We start from the raw sequence: 17,680 nt of genomic DNA, 5'->3' as shown, positions 1-17,680 counted from the left end.
ACTGACCCACCACCAGTTGATAGTGGTTGTACTTAACGTTTTTATTTAAATGAAAGATTATAATGTCTTGATTCTGGACAAGATAGTGGGAGAAGATCCTGTATGTATCTTGCAATGGGAGTTAATTAATGCTGTAGATGTTTTTATGTGCAGCTCTGCTGGACCTCTGAGTCCATTGTTATTGTATGGGTAATTTCTCTATTGTTTATTTGCACAGTGTTCTCAGCCATTTGGGACTGCCTGTTGGCAGCAGATAACTTAGAGTTTTTACATTCTACTCAAATAATGTGTTAAGGGAATTTAAGATGAATTGTTTTCCATGTATATGTTTCTGAAGACATTATTCTTTAAACACGGTGGGCAGCCTTTGTCAATGATGACATTAATGAAACACAGATTATATTGGCTTCCTAGATTAGACTAGAAAAGTTAACCAACATCACACAAATATTTGTGAGGGTAGCTTTACTGCGCTGATTTAAAAGCCCTTTATTTCTGTTAAACTCTCAGGAAGAATAAACTAAAGCTACACAACTATTAGGGATTGCAGGTATTTATATAATTAAACATGTTGATTCCCACGTGTGTTATCATTCGTGAGAGAGAGGATTGGTGGCTTATTCTTGGTTTGTTCTCTCAATGAGCACAACAGTCACCTTGTATTTCATTAAGCTCTGTTTCCAATTTTTTCCTCCTTGCTTCTAGATTTACAGTGACCATATAATTTACTGATCAAGAGAAACCCTTTTGAGATGAAAGGAGATATTTATATAATTAAGGAATGAGGACTGCTTTATGTGTGGATCATGGGCAGAATAACAATCAGTTCTAGCATTGGACAGGGACTCTGCATTAGGTTCTTTGGAGCAAGAACCTTATACATCCTATCTTTGCTTAGAGAATAACTACATGTTCCCTATAACGGGAAGTAGTAATGAGGATTTGGTTGTTCGTATTATGGGCCAAGTATATTCCTTTGCTATCTTGTTCTAACATTTCCTTAGATGACTCCCTCTCTCCCTCCCTCCCTTCCTTCCTTCCCTCCTTCCTTCTTTTTTTCTATTCCATAAAGATATACTTATAATTTGAAATATAGAGATACAAAGAGACGGGGAGGGAGGGAAGCAGAGAGAGAGTTCTTGTACCACTACCTAAGTACCTGTAATGGTCAGGACTGAGCAAAGCTGAAACTAGGAACTCCATCTGGGTTTTCCTTATGTGTATCAGGGGTATATGCACTTGCACCATCTTCCACTGCTTTTCCCAAGCTGGAAGTGACCTGGATCAGAAATGGAATTGCTGGGCATGAACTGGCACCTCTATGGGATGATGGCGTTCCAGGGGATAGCCTTCCCACTTTGCCACAACCTCAGTGCCTAAATACCTTATTTGTAACGGATTTGATACTATTGTTATCTAGCTGATATTCATTATTTTTATCATTCTTCCTGTAGAGTAGGAGTTTTAATCTTGGATTCTTAATTTCTAGGAGTGTTTGAGTAAACTGAGAGCATCTATAAGTGTCTAAATGCGTTCATACACTACACAAAGATGTACAGATAGGCATGCATACACATTTTTATTGAGATTTATAACACACTTGTACATTCTCTGTTTGAAAGGGTTCCCCAACTTTTGTAAGCTTACCAAAGTTGTATGGCATCCAAAAATATTTTTAATTACTAAGCTGAAGACTTCTAAAGCTGTATTTAAACTAGATAGCTATAATATTACTTTAGCTGATTTTATATCTCCTATTTGCATTTTAACAGGCTAAAAAAACCCACTGGGTTATGATTTCACAAGTTTCTTTTCACATAAAGACAAGGGGAAGGGCCCATCACAGTAGCCTTGTGGCTAAAGTCCTCGCCTTGAATGCACTGGGATCCCATAGAGGTGCTAGTTCTTATTGCAGCGGCCCCACTTCCCATCCAGTTCCCTGCTTGTGGCCTGGGAAAGCAGTTGAGAACGACCCGAAACCTTGGGATCCTGAACCCAAATGGGAGACCCGGAAGAGACTCTTGGCTTCAAACTGGCTCAGCTCCATCTGTTGTAGCCGCTGCTTGGGGAGTGAACCATCAGATGGATGATCTTTCTGTTTCTCCTCCTCTCTCTATATCTGACTTTGCAATAAAAACAAAGAAGTCTTTAAAAAAAGACTAATGGAAGGAGAACTATCCCTAAAGAAATAGTGATAAGCTTAACAATTTTATAACTCATTCAAAAATAACATTGAAATCACTCATTATTTCAAGATTTTGTGTAGATATGTGAGAAGGACACAGATACACTTAATTTTTGTTTTAACATACATAGCAACATATGGTTAGTATTGCTATCACCTCTGTTGGACACATTAGGAAATGCAGGACGTAAATTAAAATAAATGGCTGTTCAAACCCTGTTTTCTGGTAGCTGAGGTGGTAGGATTGAACCAATGAGGTATGGCCCTACAACATATGTTTCTTTTGTTTTTTTCCATGGATGATTGGATTATATGTTCATTTGTTTTTGGTGTGTATGTATGCCAATGAGTGAAATTATTTGTGTGAATGAAAAGCTATGGCATCTTCTTAACTCTGTATGTTAGGAAAGGGAAGCCTTCAAAAAGTTTTTTGGATATACATATTATAGAAAGTTTTGGATTTCAATTTTTTTTTAACCTGTAAGGTTTTTAGTTCTATTTAGCACTAACTTTCTGAAATCACCTCCTGTGTGTGTGTGTGTGTGTGTGTGTGCGCGCGTGTATGTATCTAAGAAAGAAGATTTTGTTACTTGTTTGTGACTTCAATTTGTTACCTATTGTATTGATTCTAAGATTCTGAAAGAAAAATTGGATGCTGCCTGTTACAGGTTAACACGAAAATGCCTTCATTTTGGTACAATTTTATAAATGTTTTCAAAACCATGTGACCCTATTATGGTTTATATTTATAAATATAATAGCTTTAAGATAAAGCTAATCATGAAATTATCCTTTTGCGATACTTTTTTCCCCCAAGATTGTTTCATATAACAGAGAAGTAACAGTAAAAGAAGCTGGATTCTAGACTAAAGCTGATCCCATAGGAAAGAAAGCCTGTCTCTATATATATCCTCAGAGTATGCATTTTTCAACTGATTTTAAAAAAAGCAAAAAGAAAGAGAGAGAGAGAGAGAGAAGACATTATTTACCATATTAAAAACACCAAGTCTACATATCTCAGGAACCATTAATATCTAACATAATTTTGCCATAAATTTTCTCCATCAGTTAAATGCCAGATCAAGTTAACATTCAAGTTGTGAGAGGTGAATTTGATAATGTAATCCCAAGGTCAATAAAATATCCCAAGTAACCATGCAATTTTCTTTGATTTGCTTAGTGTTTTAAGCTAAATTTTGCATTTGAATGATTTGAAACAAACTGCTTGAATTCCTGGATTATGATAGAGAAGAAACAGGATTGATTGTTGGATGCTCTCTAAGGCGATCTTGAGCAAATCCATATTGTTTGCTTTTTTTCCTCTTTAAGATTATTTATTTGGGTTCTTAAAGAAAAAAGTGAGTTGGGAAGCCTGTGCAATACAACTTAACTAGCTAATCCTCCACCTTCCAGTAGTGGCATCACAAATAGACACCAGTACATGTCCCGGCTGCTGCACATCCCATCCGGCTCCCAGCTTACCATAAGCTATGACCTAGGAAAGCAGTGGAAGATGGCTCAAAGCCTTGGGATCCTGCAATCATGTAGGAGGCCCTGGAGAAGCTCCTGGCTCCTAGCTTCAGGTTTCCTCAGCTCTGGCATTTGCAGCCATTTGAGGAGTAAACCAGCTGATGGAAGATGTTTCTCTCTTTCTCCTTTTCTCTATAAATATGTCTTTCCAATAAAAATGAATCTTTTTTGAAAAAAATGGTTATTTATTTGAAAGTCAGAATTACACAGGAAGAGGGGGAGAGGGAATGTACTATTTGCTGGTTCATTCCATAAATGTCCACAATGGCAAACTCTGAGCCAAAGTGAGGCCAGAGCCAGGAGGTAAGATGCAGGAGCTTCTTTCAAGCCATCTTCTCCTGCTTTTTAAGACTGTCAGTGGGGAATTGGTTCAGACGTAGAGCAGCTAGGCTGTCACAACCGGAAGCTTTACCAGGTGTTGGACAATGCTGGGCTTCTCAAAACCGTTTTCTATAGGACTTCCTCATTCACAGGATGAGGATAAAGAATTGTATTTCACACACCTGTTGGGAGAAAAAAATTAGAAAGTATACATTGAAATGACTATATTTTTAATATATAAAATTGGCTGAAAATTCTCTCCCTTTATATTAGCTAATTTACTTTTAAAAACTAGGTCAGTATAATTAATTACAGAAATAAGTTATGCCTTTTGACCAAGATTAAGTCTAGCTCTAAAATATCTTTCCCAGTAACCTAGAGCTCGTTCATGTATTGCATTCTCTTTTGGGTTAGTGAGAGGAATTTATGAGGCAAACAACCCTAGGCACTTTTTAGAAAACTGTCTATACCCTTTAAGGCTCACTACCCGGCTATTCAGTGATGCCAGCTCTTGCAGCTGAAGAAGAGCAACAGAGATAGCATAGAGGAAGAACAGTAATTGAATAGAAAAGATATTTATACAAACATCTTTGAGGGATGGCATGTGGCATGGTGGGTCCGCTTAAGACACAAGCACCCCATGTCAAATTTCAGGTTCATGTCCCAGCTGCTGTGCTTCTGATCCAGCTTCCAGTGATATGCCTTGGAAAGCAGCAGGTTATGGTCCAAGTAGCTGGTTCTTGACACCCTTTTGGGAGACCAAATGATGTTCATGCTGTCTGGCTTTGACCTTGCCCAGCCTCAGCCCTTGCCAGCATTTGGGTGATGAACCAGAAGATAGGTGATATCTTTCTTAGTCTAATTCCTACCCTTTCTCTTAGGTATGTTGTTCAGGTTAAAAAAAAATCATTAAAAATAAAAGCAAGCTACTTGAAATTCTCTGGCAGTAGAAAAATTCATAAAAACATCATTTATCAAGAAATATAAAACTGTACGTGGTATAAAACATCAGGTAAATCGAAGAAGACATAATTTTATAGTTGAATTGCAGATGGACCCAGTGTCCCTTATCTCTAACGCCATTACATATCTGTGAGTTGCAATGTAAAAGAGAAAAAGAAAAAAAGTCAGTGGGATGTGCTAATTAACCCACAAATACTTATGAGAGTAAGAAGGTTTATGCTCCTCTTTATCCATGCAATCCCTTTCACATATCTCTCATTCATTTTTTATTTCCAGTTCCCTTTACGTCTTGCACTTACTCTCATAAAATAAATAGAACTAGGGCCCAGTGGGATGGCGCAAGTGGTTAAGGTCCTCGCCTTGCACGCCCGGGATCCCATATGGGTGCCAGTTCTATCCCGGCAGCCCCGCTTCCCATTCAGCTCCCTGCCTGTGGCCCAGGAAAGCAGTCCAGGATGGCCTAAAGCTTTGGGACCCTGCACCCGCGTGGGAGACCCGGAAGAGGCTCCTGGCTTCAGATCGGCATAGCATCGGCCGTTGTGCTCACTTGGGGAGTGAATCATCGAATGGAAGATCTTCCTCTCTGTCTCTCCTCTCTGTATATATCCGCCTTTTCAATAAAAAAAAAATAAAAATAAATCTTTAAAAAAAATAAGTAGAACTACATTATGTAACTTTTAGTGGGGAAAGTGCTGGATGTATAATTTTTCTTTTTTTTGAAACATTGTAGGTGATAATGAAGAATAATCGGTGTGTTTATTTAAATTTGACCTGATTCTTACTTTGTTACTGTCTCTTGTCTTTCTTATTATCCAGGTGACAATTATTATGATAAAAAGCATTAGTATTTTAAAAAATGTATTTTATATTTGAGAGTGACCACAATAGCTGGGACTGGACCAAGCTAAAGCCAGGGGATTCATCTGGGTCCTCCATCTGAGTGGCAGGTACATGAGCAGGGAACTGGGTCGGGAGTGGAGTTGCTGGAACTCAAAAGGTGACCATATGTGATGCTGGTATCTCAAGCAGTTGCTTAGCCCATTAAACCACAGCACTTTACCTTGAGGAATTAGCTTTGTAGTGATAATTACTTGTTTTTTAGTATTATTTATTTTTGTTAGAAAGGCAAATATACAGAGAAAGGAGAGACAGAAAGATCTTCCATTTTCTGGTTCACTCCCCAAGTGGCTATAATCATCAAAGATGAACCAGCACAAAGCCAGAAGCCAGAAGCTTCTTCCAGGACTCCCCCATGAGTGCAGGATCCCAAGACTTCCGGCCATCCTCCACTGCTTTCCCAGACCACAAGCAGGAGCTAGAAAGGAATTGGGGCAGCCAGAACATGATCCAGCATCTATATGGAATCCCAGTTCATACAAGATGAGGACTTTAGCCATTAGGCTACAGTGCCAGGCCCCAGTAATTACTTTGTATTGCAGACTGGCACATTTGTGTTCTGATGGTTGTGCTTTTCTGCAACTAAATTTTGTTTTAATTATGAGACAAAACATTCTTTATTTCCTGCTTGTTTTGATTTTTCCCTTGTAGAATGAATTAGGTCATTCTTAAATAAAATACACATTCTCCTTCCCACATCTTGTTTCCAAAATAATAAACAGTGTCTGTTTTATAGAAAAGTTATTTTTCTGCATAGTAACTATTTAACTATGTTATTCATAATAAACTTAATAGCTACTAGATTTGCTGGTGTATTTTCCTGTCAGCAGGATGAGAGTTAGGACTAGAGTTATGCAGTATTACCTGCCAAAGGATGCCTTATAGTTGTATAGCTTCTATGTAAATATGTATTGGAGGTAGAAAGAATATATGCAAAACATTTCCATGCACATGAAATCATTTATGCTATAAGCTACATATTTTTATGTATTTTAATAATTTAAATTGTGATTTCATTTTTTCCAGTTATAGGGATAGAAATACTAAATTTTAAACCAAATATAAGAATGTACTCAGATATCAGAGCCTAGAAAGAAAATGCCTGGGAAGAAATCACACTTCACAAGACAATTGGTTATTGTGGCAAAAGCTTTTGTGTCTTGACTTTTGAGTATTGTGTGTTTGGATAAAGTTTGGTTCAGGTTCTGGATGGGGTTAAAATCTCATGATGAATTTAGCAAGAGCGATGATGTGAGTCAAAGACGGCTCACTTCCTGCAAGTATGAATGAGCTAAATACCATTTAGCTAAAATTTTGACATCTACTTTAAAGGCAGGGAAGAGTTCAAGGTCTTTGTTTATTCAACCAGATGGAAGAGTCCTTTTTTGTTGTTTTTTTAAGGTTTATTTATTTATTTGAAAATCAGAATTGCAGGGACAGGGAGGAAGGGAGGGGGAGAAAGAGAGGAAGGGATGTTTTTCCATGCTAGTTGCTCCCTAGATGGCCACACTGCCAAGGCTGAGGAAGGCTGAGGAAGGCTGAAGCCAGCAACCACATGCTTCTTCCAGGATTTCTACATGGATAGCAGGGGCTCCTGCACCTGGGCCGCTGGCTGCATTTCCCAGAGGATTATCAGGAAACTGGATTAGATGTGGAGCAGCCAGTTTGCAAAATAATGCCCCTATTGGATGCTGCCACTTTACCTGCTACACCACAATGCTAGACCTCTCTCTTGTGTTTAAACAATTACAACATATAACCCATAAATTTCTAGTCATTTATTCTTCCAGTTAATGTTTATTAAACACCTGTTATAGGCTATAGGAAGTATTTTAAGCCCCTTGGGGGGAGGGGAACAAAAGCTTTGCCTTAAGAAGTGCACAAAATAGTGGCAGTTGCAGTGGATTTTGAAATTGAAAATGTTTTTATTTTCTTAAATTTGGTTTTTGTTTTGTTTTTACCTGTAACAAGGTGAAAACAACGGTCAGAAACATGTTTTTACTCTAAATAAAAAGACTTATGAAACAACATGCAGCAAAAAAAGTAAACTTCAAGGAAAACAATTTTTCTCTATTTTAATAAACTATTAAAGTCACTACATACATCAAGCTATTTGAAAATTTTGGTATGAAGCTAAGTAGTGATGAATTTATGGTTATACTTTTGCAGGTATAAAATTTTGGAATATTTAACTTTTTCAGTTAAATATTTTGTAATTATATATCTTAAACCAGCAGATTCATTTAGTGTGTTGTATTCTTTTTCTGAGTTTTTGACACCCACATATTAAAAACAACAAGAACAAGAACAAAAGAGAATGGCTGTAACACTAGTGAGGAGGAAAAAAGAATGAAGCTTATATATTTGAAACACTGGTGAATATGGAAAATACATGTTAAAATTGATATGCGTGTATGCTGTTGCTTGTGATGACAGTTTGAATGCTGACTCATTCTGCTTCCTGGTAATGCACCTGCAAGAACAGCAGTCAAGTGATTTTTTTCTGTATGTCTTCCCTTAGTCTTTCCCAGGCCATTGTCTCAAGTTGGCGAGGCATCAGACCGCCACTCAGTAACTTTTTTTTTTGCCTTCCTGTTTTTCATTTTTAAATGATCATTTATGTATGAAACACAGAGCAGTGTATACAAAAGGGTTCCACTTTTTTGATTCCTGGATGCACTTGCTGTATTAAGACAAATTAGGGAATAATTATTTGCTTAAAATTAACTCACTAGAAATGCAGGAAAGATCCATTATATACTAATAAATTACTGAAGGGATAATGGGATTTGGCAGAGAGAATGAATTTATTTAGGAGTAAATGCACAATACCTGATTGCTTCTGTTAATTTGTGAATATAAATCACATGGCTTTGTCCACACTTCTCCCTCTTACTTGGATTGCATTTGGTAGTGAGGTTCAAATCTGATTCGGTATCGGCCATGTGCATGTTGCCGACGCGCGAGGGCACTAGCCCCCCGCCCGTCTCTCTCTTCGCTCCGCCCGAAACAAGACGGAAAATGCACTCTTTGATCCCATCCGACAGAGACACGCCGTGACAATGCGTTGCGTCGAGCTCAACGAATACAACCCCAAGTTTGGTTCCCACCCACTGCCATGCACTATGAGGCGAGCATTAGCAGCCGAAAGAGGTTCGCAGCGCGGGAAAGAGCTCATTGGGCTCTGAACGACGTAGATACGCGTGATCTGGGGTGTTTGGGAAGTGTTTCACAATAGATGGCGAGAAGCGATTGGATTTGGGGGTTGTTCGGATGGGGAGCACGGGTGTGATGATTGGGCGAGACGAGCGAGGCACGCAGATTTTGAGATTGGGCAGTCTGTAAGTTAGAGATTGGGGCTTCCTCACGCGGGTAGATTGGGTGGGATAGGACGCTTTGTTGGGAGACCCGCTATGGGGCGCATGCGGGAAGGAATCACGACTGACAAGTTAGATCGTTTAGCTGTTGGCATAGTTCCGTATGACAAGGACCTCGCAAAAAAGACAAGAGCAGCGGATGGATAAGATTAAGAGAAGGATCGGTTTATTTTAACGACAGCGCCCGTCCAATAACACGACAGAATTTGAGCGAAGGAGAACACGAGAATTAGAGAGATTGTGGGGGAAGGAGCGTCGAAAGGGAATGAAGTTTGGGAAAGGACGAGGTAGAAGTTGAAGGTTTTTTTTTTAAGCTACAGAGAATAGCGACACGAGATTGGGGCATTGGAAGGTAGTACAGTTAGATCCCGCCCCGCGAGGAGCCGCAATGATCCCTCTCCTGCCGTCAAAGGACATGGGTTTGGGAGGTGGTTTTGAGGGTGTTGATGGGGATCGATTTGGGCGCACAAGGTTTGTCCCGACTATGAAACATTTGGCCCGCGTCCGAGCGCCACACCCCGACTCGATCCCAAAGGTAGGGGCAATCCTCGTGCTGACGTACAAACGAAGCACAACGACATACGCCAGCAGACCAAGTCCCGCCAACACAACCGACCCGCAGGTCCCACCGCCGCTCCAAAATGCTCCACAATTCTCACCATAACCAATCAATTTTTTTTTATTTAAATTTTTTCCCCCGCCTGTAACATCATCATTTTTTTATTTAATTTTAAATAATATATCTCTCTCAATTTATTAAATTATTAATTACAAAATAACTAACTAATTAATTACAGCCCTGTCTTTTGTTGCATTTCATTGTTTTTTTGTTATTTTGTTTCGAGTTTGTGAAAAAAAAGATAATAGTCTCATGGAGCAGACGAGAGCCGCAAACGAGCCCCAAGGCATTCCATATCAGGAGCGCCAAGCTCCGCGCTGCATACACAGCGGAGGAGCTCCATTCAAGAGCTTCGAGAGCTCCCATCACTGAGCGCCCATGACAAAGCGCAGGCATCTGAAGCTCCCCCCCGAGCAGAGAAGGCATTGCAGGCCATATGCTCCAGAATGCAGGTACCGCAAATGAAAACCCCCGATGAGATATATAAGTGCTAGCAGGCAGCTCATACCCGATCTCCATCCGGAAGTCCAAGCTAGATGCTCGGGCTCCAAAGCTCCAAAGCTGCTTGCTAGCGAGACACTCAGCTCAGTGAGAAGGACTTCCATGATTAAGAGAAGAGCTAAGAGTAGTCCATAGCTAGAGCTCCAAACGAGCCATGTTCCTGAGCAGGGAGTGATGAAAGTTGAGGATTTTTGGGTTTGAAGTGTTTAGCACAGTGTTAGGGGCCTTTGTCTGGAGTGTTCCGACATGAAAGGCGACCCGGGGCTTACCCTAACACCCCAAAGACCTCGGTGCCATGCAGAGGCACCAACATTCAAGTTGGGGTAGAAAACGAATGGTGGGGTTTGGGGGGTGTTGGGGGGGTGTGGCAGTACGGAGGTCTCGAATGGGAGGATGATGAATTAAAATAAGTTTATAATGTATATGAGTGGTTTTTTTACAATGTATATCAAAAGGATTATAGATTCTAAGAATATAAAAAAAATGGAAAAAAGTGAAAAAGTAAAAAGAAGATGTATAAGGGGGATAATATATTGGAATTTATAGGTGTTATAAGAAATATATATATAATTGTATTAGTGAAGGTTAAAATAAAATAAATAACTAAAAAAAGAAAACAAAAAGAAAAAGAAAATAAAAAATTAATTTAAAACCAAAAAAATGGAGGAAAAATATTTGGAAAAAATAAAAAAAATAAAAATAAATGATAAATAATAAAAGTAAATATAAAAAAAAAAAAAAAATAATTAAATCAAAAATATATGAAAAGATAAATCAGTATAAAAAAATAAAAAAAAAAAAAAATAATAAAAAAAAAAAAAATTTATAAAATGAAAATATAAAAAATAATTAAAAAAAAAAAATAAAAATAAAATTCAAAAAAAAGGAAAGAGTCATAAAAAAAAAAATTCATTGAAAAAAAATGTAATAAATAAAAAGTAATAAAAAAAAAAATATTTATAAAAAAACAAAAAAGTCATTATCATTTAATTTTTTTTAATTTTTTTTTTTAAATATGTTTTATATTATTAATAACATTCCAGAAATATTGAGAAATTGAGTAATTAATAATTAGAAATTGAGAGGAGATGGGACATAAATGTAGGAAAAAAGAAACGATTTGTATCTTAGTGGTTGCACTTTTTTGCCATGCAACAATGGAATGAGAATGAAGGGACAGACTGTGGTTTTGCATTTATTTTTGCACATTAAGTAAATTGAGAACCACTGGATGAGAAGACTGCGTGTTGCAAACATTGATGAGAAAAAAGAAAGATGTAGAAGGAAGGACCGTCAGGGACAAGTTGAAAGAAGAGGCAGGAGGACTAAGGGATGGTTTTTGTCTTGGATAGGATGATGTGCTCTGCAAGGAGGAGGATTCAGGAAGAATAAAGCAAAGGTTCCAGGGGATTTTGTCCTGGATTAGTTGAAATGTCTATGTTATAATAATGCCCTACAGAACTCCAGAGAGCTGTAGAGTAGTGCTTTCTGTGGCCTGTGGTGAGATGGCTCTTGAGTTTTGTCCTGTCCTCTCTTCTATGAGGAAAGCGAAAGCATAAAAACAAAAAGGGGAAATAGCATAATTGAATAGTATAGTTAGAGTTAGTAACAACCAAAATGGTACCAGTTACAGTGAAGTTGAATTTTTGTGTCTAGTAAAATGTCAATATGATTTAGAAGAAGGGATGAATAGCATCCCTTTGCATGGAACTGAAAAGTCAAAGAGTTCCCTAAATTTTATAAGCAGCAAACACCAGAGACAAATTTTAATTCTGATGTTGCTTTGTTCATTTTGAACTTCTTTCCTTAATATCGATCCAACTGACTTTGGGTTACCTAAATTTAGGGAGTGATAGGGTGACTATACATGCTGTACTCTGATTACTAATGAGTTAATCTCCTACCTAAGTGAAAGCCTTCGATTTTTCATTTGTATGATGAAGATAAAAGTATTTGTCTTATGTGATTGTTTTGCCTTAAAGTTTACATGAGGTAGATGTTTTTAAATTTTCTGACACTTGAAACTTAGTTAATAAATGTTAAATTCTCCATTTCCCTGTGTTTATATTAAATGTTTGTAAGAATCCAATGAATGTACTATATAATGAGAATGGAGAGCTTTGGATGTGAGTTATTCTTTTGCAATTAAATCTGTGGTCAGGTTCATATTTCCCTAAGCTATTTTATAAACTCGATTTTAAATTTCTCAAAGGATAGAAACTATAGTTTTGCTTCTCATTGAACTCTGTAGCACCATTTAGAGTATTGCAAAATGCATTATGCTAATGTTTGTTCAGCTTATGGCCATTAGAATATTGCCTAAGAATTCTGACCTGTTCACCCATCAACCATTATCCTTGTAAAAGTCAATAGCAGAAACATTTGAGTAAATCACTAACTGTATTGGAAGCAGAATCAAAATGATGGATCATCTAAGTATAACTTTCCAACAGTTATATTTGAGTAGAGCTTTGTGTGTAGACCAAGATAGATAAATCAGCTCACATTTGTATAATATCCATCAATTTATTGTGTAACTGGACTCTATCTACTGTATTCTTTTAAATGACCTAGGTATGTGTGTGGTCTATTATTATATAATATAATCCACTCCTTGGATGCCTTTGTATGTATTCAGTGCTTCCTGTTGACTTCTTCATGACTAGTTCATTGTTTTTATTGCTTGTCTAATTTTATATGAGAGGCAGAGAATAAACTGCCATTTTCTGGTTCGCTCACTAACTGCTCACAATGACTGGGGCTGGACAGGGTTTTGGCGAGGATTCAGTAATACAATCAACATTCCATGTAGATGGTGGAAACCCGCTTCCATATACCATCACCTGGATCTGTATTGGCAGGAAACTGGGGTTCAGGAACTGGAGCATAGAATCAAACAGGCACTCAGAGGTGGGATACAACTTCCTCCTTGCTAAGCTAAACAGCTGCTCCTAGTGATAAATTTTAAGGAAATAAACAAAGCAAAAAGGGAGAGAATAGAGAAAGAGAATGGAATCTATGGAAAGGAGGATAAAGGCAGTGGGTAAGGGGTGGAGAGCTGCTAAGTAACAGGAAAACCTATGCGTCATATAATGGATCTGTTATGAGCCATTATTTACAGATTGGCTTTCATTTTTAATTACTATCTTTTTGAAACCTTTATAGCTGTGACATACTTAATGCTGCAATTTTCAAGGTACCTTGAAAGGGTGATTTAAAAGTAATATCATCCAAACAAGGATAATTCTGGGAATGAAATTTTTAATACCTTTTAACATAAAAACAAAACACATTATAAAAATTTTCAGTGCTGTTCTAAATCTTCCTTTTAGCTTCAGGATTTCTGGTTGCAGCGCTGGTCTTTTTTAATGTGCTGTTAAATCTGACATTTAATGGACTATTCTCAGGAGGTAGATTTTAACCATCTACTGATAAGAAATATATAACTGAAAGCTCAATGATACGCCCTAAAACATTGCAAAATAGAAAAACGACATGAGAGATATTTTAAGATTTTAGATTCTGTCTTCTGATTAAGCTTCCTGGATGGTTCTGTTTTGAACAAGGTCAGAAGTCATCAAATCTAGGGCCTGGTTGCTTGCACAGAAATTGTCTTCAGGCTATAGGAGAGATATGCTTCTAATTCCTGTGGTTTTGTTTAATGTTGCTTTGTAAATCAACTATGTATATTTTATGCAAATTTAAGCAAATAAAAATATGATCTGTGTGTATTTTTCCTTTATGTTTTGAGGTACAGAAAAATATTACAGGGCTTAGTAATGGGAACATTTATATCTGATTGTGTGAATGTTTAACAAAGGCCGTCAAATACAAGAATATTTGTGCAGGTCACTTTTACTCTTTTCTGCCACTAATTTGCACCACTTAATTGAAGGATCAAAACATGTGTTGTAGTCCTGTGAATATAAAGAATATAAATATACATGAATATACATATAAAGAATAGAATGAAGTATTTAAGTTTTCTTCATTTTTCCTAAATGTTATTTGTAAGGAATGCATTTTAAGACGTGGGTAGAGTTAGCAAGAAAAACTGTTTACTTACTGTTCTCCCTTTTTCATCTGCTTGTTTATTTGTGTTTTTTAAATTAAATTTCAGAGGGCTGCTGAAGTATCAAGCTAATTTAGATACCCACCCTCCTGGCTGCATCAACCTTAACAGGACTCCCTCTCAAGACATTTCCTTACCAGTGCAGCACTCAGAACATTTGCATGAACCTGTCTTGGGAGGATTTTCAAAACCAGAAGTACTTGCTCAAAACATCTCTGTGAACATTTGTGTGGAAGAGCCCAGGTTCCAAGCTAATTTTCCACAGGTCAGATTTATTCTATGTTTGATTCCTCTAAGTTCTGTGCCTTCTTGCAGTTGAATGTTAAAATAAAGCATGTTCTTGATGCTGTTTCATGTGTGATACTATATCTGAGGTTATAACGTACTCTGTTGTTCTGTGATTATAGTTTCCTGAGATTTCAAAAAAAAAAAGACCCAAGTTATTACAGAATATATAAGCAGGAAATTTGTGCTTGACAGATGATCTTTGCATACTATGCATACGATGGCCTTGCCATTTGCTACCATAGAGATTACAGACTTCCAATCCACTGGGACAGGCACGTTGAGGGGTAACCATTGTAGCACAGCATGCTACACTTCGGACATCCGCATGGCATATCAGAGTGCTTGGAATTGAGTCCCATCTCTCCTTGGTATCTAGTTTGTTACTAATGCACTTTGTGGAAGTAGGTGATAACCCAAGCGATGTGGAAGACTTAGACGGATTTACTTGCCTTTGGTTTCAGACTGGCCCCGTCTTGGCTAATGTGGCTATCTGGGGATTCAAACAGAAGAGGGACAACCTCTCTGCTGGTCTATCCCTTTCTCTGTCACTCTGCCTTAAATTAAAGTAACTTTAAGAAGAAAGACATGTTTAATAGTTGACACAATAATATCAAGTATTATGTGATTTTGCATTAAAATATCATAATATTATAACTAATAAAAATGATAAAGCCAGTTTATTGAATGCTTAATATCTGCTTGACCCTGTGCTAAAAAATTCTGCATGTGAAATTTCCTCCAGTATATGCAGTGGAAGCATTCTCAATGTTCTGCTGAATACTTTGACTAAATTCTTTGTTGAGCTTGTAAACCATAGAGATATTGTACAAACTTTGGGTTTTGGCTAAAATGGTTGCTCTTGGAAAATTCTTCCTTCAGGTACCCAACAAATAGTTTAGTAAATGGGAATTATCCACATGTATGTTACACCCTGTACCATTAGTACCAGGTAGAAAAAAGGAACAATGTTGTCAGAAATCTGTTTTAGAAAGAAATGAAAGAGAAGTAAAAAGCTAGACTGATTTTGAAGATTACTTTGGAATAAATACATTAACATGGTATTAGTGTAAGAGTAGCTAGTACTTAGTTATTATGTATTACTAATTATTAGCAACATACAATTTTAGTAATATGCCATTTACTAAAATTACTAATTAATAATTACATGTTAAATATCACATAAATATTTCATCATTAAGTAATAATCTGCTATTATTAATTATTACAATAGATATCTGTTAGACTTACAGTTTTTAAAAGTTTCCTGAATTTCATATGAAGGGAAAATATGGTGACCCCATTTACTTATGAGGGACCTCATGATTCTGAATCCCACATTTTTGCCATACTTACCCTTCACACAAAGTTTGACTATGTGTTATCTGAATGGAAAGTAGGCTGTTTAAACGGTGATGGAAATAAGATTTTAAAAAGTGACCATTAAAATGAATTTCAGTGGGAGGCCTTAGGGAGATGAGAGAGGTATAGACTGAGGCTCAGTCACTTCTCAAAGCACAGTATCTTGGCTCAGAGCCAGGAAAGAAAGAGTCATTCAAAACTGTTAGTTGTTCAATTCTAAATGGTATTTCTGCTCATATTGTAAAAGCAGGTGAACAGCACACCTAGACTACACCATTTCAAAATATTTGCATGTACATACCTGATATATACACATATATTATGCATGGATATCTTGAGCATTAAGACATCTAAGGTTTTCTTTCCTAAATAAAGAGCAAGACAAGGACTCTTTTTTCTAAAATCATGGCCACATTAGTTTGAGCTTTATAACTGCTTTTTTTTCTCTCTAATTAAATATATTGTGAACATACATTATCTGTTCCTGTTCATATAGGGTATGTGAAAGAATGAAACCTTAAGAGTTACTGTTAATTGGCCTGGGTGTGAAGGTGGGGGATGGAATTCCTTCTCTCTTATAGTTTTCTTTGATTTGCAGTGTCATTAATGTCTAACTCATGTTTCTTTTTATTGCCTAAAATACCAATATTTTTTTTACTGAAATGTGTAATTTAAGCCGTCTGTCTGGATAAATAGTCCTATAAAATAAGAATTACTTGAAGTACATTCTCAACAATTCTCCCTTAGACTTGGCTTTGGATTTCTGGACCTTTGTGCCTGTACTGTGCTGAAAAACTTTACAGGTGTATCCGGAGCAATAAGCCAGTCACGATCCTCTCAGTCATAACTCATCCCTCAGATGTTCTGGAAATCCGAATGTTCAAAGAAAATTTTAAAGCAAGACCTGGACAGGTGAGTCAGTGGTCGGCAACTTATAAAAGGTTCCTTTATAATTAAAAAAAAAAATTGACAGGCATAAATAACATCATTGTTATAGGTGATTTTCTTTCTCAGTCGTTTAAAATAAATTTTTTCCCTTTTAGTATATCATCCTACACTGTCCCAGTGTGTCTGCATTAGAAAATCATCCATTTACCCTCACAATGGTAAGAGAGTTGGTTCTTGATGTTTTACAAAATTTTGAATGCGGTTTTTATTTTTTTTTTGCGTCACATTCATAAAATCATTCTTTGCTACTATAGCCATAATGGCTAAGTAAGCTATCTTTTTTATACATAAAATTATTTATCTGTTTCGAACATTTTAGATTATGCATTCTTATGAGTTCACAACTTCGCTACTATGTTTCATTGTTTTTAATGACAGTTTTCTACAATAGAAAAATATTAGATTTATTTAATATTCTCACTCATGGCAATATGTGGGCTTTGTTCAGTTTCTAGCAGCAGTTTGAGAATGCATGTATGGTAAGAGGTCAGAAAAAATGATATTAAAATGTTGATATTTAGGGGTGATGTCCTTAGAATGGTAGTGATTTTCAGATTAAAGACATTAGTCCAGTTGAACATTTGGAAAGTTTGGGCAAGTTACTTTATCTTTTTGTGTGT

The 17,680-nt window shown here is 36.9% G+C and overlaps 1 protein-coding gene across 2 annotated transcripts in view; it reads left to right on the top strand.

Moving 5' to 3' along the window:
- The window catches only part of NOX4 (NADPH oxidase 4), a 139,016-nt gene that overhangs the window by 56,211 nt on the left and 65,125 nt on the right, over positions 1 to 17,680 (top strand). For both annotated transcript variants that reach the window (XM_040963985.1, XM_040963984.1), the window contains exons 9-11: positions 14,514 to 14,730; positions 16,860 to 17,024; positions 17,156 to 17,218. In XM_040963985.1, coding sequence (XP_040819919.1) covers positions 14,514 to 14,730; positions 16,860 to 17,024; positions 17,156 to 17,218 — 445 coding nt within the window. The remainder of the gene's footprint in view (positions 1 to 14,513; positions 14,731 to 16,859; positions 17,025 to 17,155; positions 17,219 to 17,680) is intronic.

This window comes from Ochotona curzoniae, unplaced genomic scaffold (genome assembly GCF_017591425.1).
Source record: "Ochotona curzoniae isolate NIBS_2020 unplaced genomic scaffold, NIBS_Ocur_1.0 scaffold_3223, whole genome shotgun sequence".
Lineage (NCBI taxonomy): Eukaryota > Metazoa > Chordata > Mammalia > Lagomorpha > Ochotonidae > Ochotona > Ochotona curzoniae.
This window is presented reverse-complemented; position numbering and strand designations above follow the sequence as displayed.